The sequence below is a fragment of the Hordeum vulgare genome, chromosome 3H (assembly GCF_904849725.1).
Source record: "Hordeum vulgare subsp. vulgare chromosome 3H, MorexV3_pseudomolecules_assembly, whole genome shotgun sequence".
Classification (NCBI taxonomy): Eukaryota; Viridiplantae; Streptophyta; class Magnoliopsida; order Poales; family Poaceae; genus Hordeum; species Hordeum vulgare.
Window position 1 is genome coordinate 102,023,129 of NC_058520.1, and position 5,536 is coordinate 102,028,664.

Genomic DNA, 5,536 nt, shown 5'->3' on the forward strand with positions numbered 1-5,536 from the left:
TGACCCGTTTTGATGCATGGCGTTGGACATGCTCTAGGTTACCTGAAAGTCTCAATCCAGCGCCGGCCAAACCGATTGCTACCGCCACCCACAGCCATTGATGCTCCTATGTGTGCCTCGCTGCCGCCCCCATACCATGTTGTGCTCTCTGTAGTCAGTCACCCTGACCTCCCCCTCTAATCCCTCCACCATCTTTCTTCTCCGACTCTGGGTTACCCCGGCTCGGCTTCAGAGCTCCAACTCGCCTCCCTTCTTTTTGAAAATCAAATTACGTAAATTTGGTTTTCAGTCAACTTACCAGAAGCAAATGTGTACCTTTTATCCACACAGGTTATGTGCACGGGACCATATCTGCTTCGACAATGGAGATTTCTTCCATACAGGCATGTGTCGATCCACTGATCATGGCGAGATGTGGAGAGGCTTAAAACTTGCATATTATACGATCAAATTTCAAGAGTACAAATGGCATCTATACTTTTTCTTTCCTTGGGTTGTCTGGTCTGGTAAACATGAAAGTAAAAAATTTACAGTCACTCTTCCAAGAGTAGGAAGATAATGTATTTTGTTTTCTAAAGGAAGGAATTCGGCAACAATGGTGTACGCACAGGATAAATGAAAAGAATAAAAACAAGTTGGTAATCAACAAATGGGGGAAAAGGGCGGCGAAATGCGACTTGTGAGGACGGTTCGGATGGAAACAAGATCGGAGGAAGTTGCTCTTCTCTCTTGGTCTTCTTTCATGCTTTGCTGCCCTCATCATCAAAGATTACCTTCACTGGCTCTGCTCTGGACCTCCCTCCGGTCTAGCCCACTGTTTGCTTGCTCAAGGGGAGCTCAAAGGCGCGAGGAAACGTCGAAGTCATCGGCTTCTTGGCCTAAGTCCCGTAATGCCTCACTGAATACTCCAGCAGTTGTTGGCTGGGGCAGATCATCTCCTTCACTCTTATAGCGTTCTTGTAGATTTTGAATGTTGGAACTGTCCTCACATTCTCTGCACGAGCGACAGCAGGGCTCTCATTTACATCCACCTAAGTAGAATAAGAGAATGATATATGTCAAAAATAGGCCACATATAGGAAGATGACAAGGATGAACCATTTTACCCAATCAGTTACCTTGAGGAAATTAACAGATGGGTATTTGGTACACAGTGCATTCACAAAGGGGGAAATTTTGCAGCACTGCTGATTCGACGGAGTCATGAAATGGACAACCGAAACACCTGTGAATTCAAAACCACCAAATGACAGTGCATCAGCTTTCAAAAAAACTAACAACTTTCACCACTGCTACAAGATAAGAGAGCAAGGTAAAAGACAGAATGTAACTGAATTATGTACCCCAAAACTGCCAAAAGTACAGACTTCTAAATATAGTCATGGTACAGTGCCAGCAAACCAAAGGTCACGTGAAGGCTTGCTTGCAACGCACTAAACAGTAACAAGTACCACCAACTGGTGGTACAACCTCATGCCTATCAACAAAAGTCAAGATGCAGTACTGGTGTACTATAAAATGCTGCTCATCTGCAAGTCAACATCATGAAGTGCAGGCGCAAGATACAAGCAGAAGCAGCAAAACACTCCCAAGATGGAAGGTTAATCAAAATGACCAAATGGGATTGCTCATTCTTGAGAAGCAGCAACATCTATAGAAGAGTGATAAATAATGTATTTGTCATATGTGGCAAGGTTATTAATAAAAGGCTTCCTTTTCCCCAAGGGAAGAAATCAGCGGCAAGATTAACCTAGCAAAATAGGATTCCAGTTCATTGTTTGGTTACTCTGCACCTAAGCCAACTGCGACTACTTTTGTATGTAATAGATCCATGAAATACCCACAAAGCGCGCAAAAAAAGACAAGAAACATGGTATTACCAACGGGCGTCATCAACTGCTTTGAGGAACGGCTGAATCAATGTGTCGACTATCAAATGCAAGGCTTACAAGCCAGTCTTACTGTTTTTATGCTTTATTTTAAGGAATGTGTATGTATGTCTCATATTATTTCAGGAACTCTACTTAGTAGATAATAGTTTGTCATCATTTTCAGTAATTGTATGTGTTACAGGGTTATAACAAATTAGCAAATGGTGATTCCCAAAAAGGCATGAAGCAGCATTTTCAAATGAAGGCCACCAACCAATAAGACAAACCTGGCAAGGAAGTAGCCATCTGGAATTGTTCCATTCCTGTAACTGCTTCAACTTCTCCTCCAAACTTCAAGTTTGATACCTCCTCACCCCTAGATGACTTGAGGGCAACCTGAGCATGGAAATAGGCCTCAGCAACCTCAGTGTCACCTGGGAGTTCCTTTCTGAGAACCTCATAATCCTTCAACGCTTCAGCCCATCTCTCCACCTAAACACCAAATGTGCAACAATTTCTGAGTTTTTCAATTCTAAATCAGAAAAGCACAAAAAGATAAACACTATGCTACCTTGCCATAGGAAGCTGCACGCCTCAGAAGAGCCTTGGTATAGTTGGGTTGAATCATGAGGGCTTCATTGCAGTCCTCAATAGACTTCTCCCACTGCCCTAGCTTGAACCTGCAAGCGGCCCTGTTGCAGTGAAGGACTGGATTTACAGGGTGATGTTTGAGCCCTTCGCCATAAGCTATGCAAGCTTCTGAAAATTTTCCAGATTTAAATAGCTCATTCCCTAGAGATCGTGCTCTTGCTACAGCTTTCACATTGTTATGCATTGTTATCACTTCGTCATTTCTTGGATCTATTATCCGCGCCTTGTCAGCTGAAGAGACAGCATGATCAAACCTGAAAAATGTTTACTAGCGTCAAGTCATGTAAAGGTACAGATATAACAGGCAACCGACGAGTTTACCCGCCAAATCAAAACTTTCAAGCTCTTATCTGTGCGAGTAAAATGAGTAATCACTGAATTACCTTCCCAATGCGATGTCAACTTGGGCATGTGCGTAATAGAGGTATGCGTTAGCAAAGAAGCCACAGAACTTGGTGTCTGATGTGCAGGAAGATGAATAATCCAATTTGGAAGCACTAGAGATGGCCATATCAGCCTCATCGAGCTGATTGAGTCGGAGAAGAGCCTCTGCTCTTGCGGCAAAGAGCTGCAAGAGGCGAATCACATAAGTATATACTCTCTGATCAAGAAATCGCCTGTCAATATCAGAGTGGATAATGTGCAGAATCATACCAGAGCAGACGAGTCGGCTCCAGCCGCAATAGCGGCATCACATTCCCTTAGCACATTCTTCCAGTCCCCAACCTTCCGCGAGTCAAGGCATCTGCCCAGGTGCTTCTCCACTGTTTGTAGTTTGTGCAGCTCTAGGAGGTCAGGCTGCGGGGTTGCCAGGGAAAGGTGCTTCTGAGCATCCTCAAGGTGTCCCAACCTGCAATTCAGTAAGATCCTTGGGATGAATAGCTTGCACAGCTGAAGAATTGAGAATTCAAGGGCGACTTAATCTGGTATCGGTGATGAATCTAGGTAGTAACTAGTGTTGACCGATTTACTAACTATAGCAAAAACTTGCACATCCGTGTGCCCACTGTTGCCATTTATGTTCCGTTCCAAATTCAGCTATTTCTGATTCTCGCGGAACTGGAGGAGCAGATATTTTCATGCCAAGCAGGGAAATCCAGGGGCACATAAAGCAGTGTCCATTTCAGATCAATCAGTCTCCATATGGATGCCAACTCGCGAAGTAGGATTTCCGAAATGAAGCTAGAAAAAAACGTGTGCCCACTGTACAAATCGCCCTTCCATTACCGGCCAATAATAATGAAATAAACACTCGATGCACATGTGTGTTTTGTAAGCCCTACTAAAAATAGCAAATTTGCTTTCATATTATTGCTGCATTGTGGTTTGTGGGGGCAAACCATATATGTATATCCAGATCGCCGGAGCGAATAATCTTACGTGACGTAAGTAGAGTAGATAAAAAAAGTTGAGTCGTTTTCGGCGACCGACAGTGAGAGCGGCAACAAGGAAAAGGATTTCGCGGTAGCCTCGCAGATCTAGGAGCGAACGATTCTTTCACCTTATGTGGAGCGACGCGAGCCGTTGGTGCGCGCGTCCGTAGGACGGATCGATCCGCACGGCCTCCTCGCACTCCTTGATGGCGTCGCCGAAGCGGCGGAGGCCGGTGAGCGCGGCGGCCCGGTTGCCCCGGCACGCGGCATTGTCCGGGCAGAGGGCGAGCGCTCGGTCGTAGAGCCTGAGCGCCTCCTCGAAGTAGCCCTTCTTGTACTGCTCGTTCCCGGCCCGCTTGAGCTCCTCCGGGTCGGCGCTGGACATGGCCCGCCGGACGGCGGCGTCCTCCTCGGGGGCCACGCCGCCGCTGCGCGAGCGCATGATGCTGCCGTGGCCGTAGTTGCCGGTGCCGGAGCCGAGCACGTCGTGGCGGATGGCGCGGGGAGGGGCCGGGGGCGGCGGGGTGGAGGCCGCGGAGAAGGAGGGGAGCGGCTTGGCGAGGCGGCCGGTGGGGCAGATGTTGCCGGCGGGGAGCGCGTTGGTGAGCGGCGAGGTGGCGGAGCTGGAGGTGGAGCCGGAGGTGAAGATGAGGGGGCCAGAGCCGGTGCGGCGGTGGCCCGGGCGCGGCCCGCGCGGGGGGCCGTCGGAGGGGAGCGGGATCTCCCCGGAGTGGCTCCGGCGCGAGGCGAAGGCGGGCGCGCGGGAGAGGGAGCCGGAGGAGCCCGAGGAGGAGCTCGGGGTGTGGTGGTGGTGGTGGTGCTTGGAGGGAAGTGGGGAGACGGGCGAGAGGCGGCCCGGCGGGAGCGTGTCGGGCTTGTCGTTGGAGGAGAGGAGCACGGCGGCGGCGAAGGCGTCGGAGAGCGTGTCCGGCATTGGCGCCGGCGGGCGGCTGGACATTCCGCCGAGCGCCTGCCTGCCTCTCAGATCTCGGCGCTGGTGCTGGTGCTGATGCTAATGCAGCATGGGGCGGCGGCCTGGGCCGGGGGAGGGGAAGGCGGGGATGGGGATGGGGATCTCGTGAAATGGGGGAGGGGAGGCGAGGGGAGGGGAGGGAGCAAGCAAGGAATGATGAAGGCGAGCGGGCGAGGGGGAGGGCGGGCGGGCGGGGGTGGGAGTGGAGCGCTGCGGGAGGGGAGGGGAGGGTAGATTTGGAGCGCAGTAAACACAGCGGCCGCAGCGGCGCCGCGCGGTGGAGTGAAAATGGAAAGCCAAGGTGGCCTAGCTAGCGCGCCCCCGCCCAGCCCAGCGAGCATTTCGCCCGCGGTCTCTCTCCCCTCGTTGCTTTTCTTTTCTTTTCTTTTCCTTTCCTTTCCTTTCCTTTCAGGAAAGAGGAAGATTTCCGGCAAACCACATGAGGTGGTCAAACGCTGTTCAAACAACAAAAACTACATGACTTCACCGTGTAATAAGCATAACTCAATCAAATAGATAACATGTAAAACAACTTGGCACTCCACCGAGAAAGTGAATGGAAAGGTTAAATGAGGTTTTCTTTTTCACATGTGTTGGCCATTACGGCTCGACGAGTGTCGTCACTCCTATCCTTTGGATGGTCGTCTCTTCAGAGACGCCGGCTGCGT

General features: G+C 50.2%; 1 protein-coding gene across 1 annotated transcript; it reads right to left on the reverse strand.

The window, feature by feature from the left end:
• Window positions 1-451: 451 nt before the first annotated feature.
• LOC123443130 (inactive TPR repeat-containing thioredoxin TTL3-like) lies at window positions 452-5,125 on the reverse strand. Its single transcript, XM_045119403.1, has 7 exons — window positions 4,024-5,125; window positions 3,177-3,372; window positions 2,906-3,090; window positions 2,443-2,776; window positions 2,159-2,363; window positions 1,119-1,225; window positions 452-1,031 (listed from the first exon to the last, which is right to left on the reverse strand). Exons 1-7 carry the CDS (start codon window positions 4,851-4,853, stop codon window positions 879-881), a joined length of 2,010 nt encoding a protein of 669 aa, XP_044975338.1. The 5' UTR covers window positions 4,854-5,125; the 3' UTR covers window positions 452-878.
• Between the last annotated feature and the right edge of the window lie 411 nt (window positions 5,126-5,536).

Coding starts and splice junctions, on each gene's coding strand:
- LOC123443130 (XM_045119403.1), bottom strand. CDS start 4,853: ATGTCCAGCCGCCCGCCGGCGCCAATGCCGGACACGCTCTCCGACGCC. Junction 3,373..4,023: donor CTCGCGTCGCTCCACATAAG/GTGAAAGAATCG, acceptor ACTGAATTGCAG/GTTGGGACACCTTGAGGATG. Junction 2,364..2,442: donor GTGCAGCTTCCTATGGCAAG/GTAGCATAGTGT, acceptor TTTGGTGTTTAG/GTGGAGAGATGGGCTGAAGC.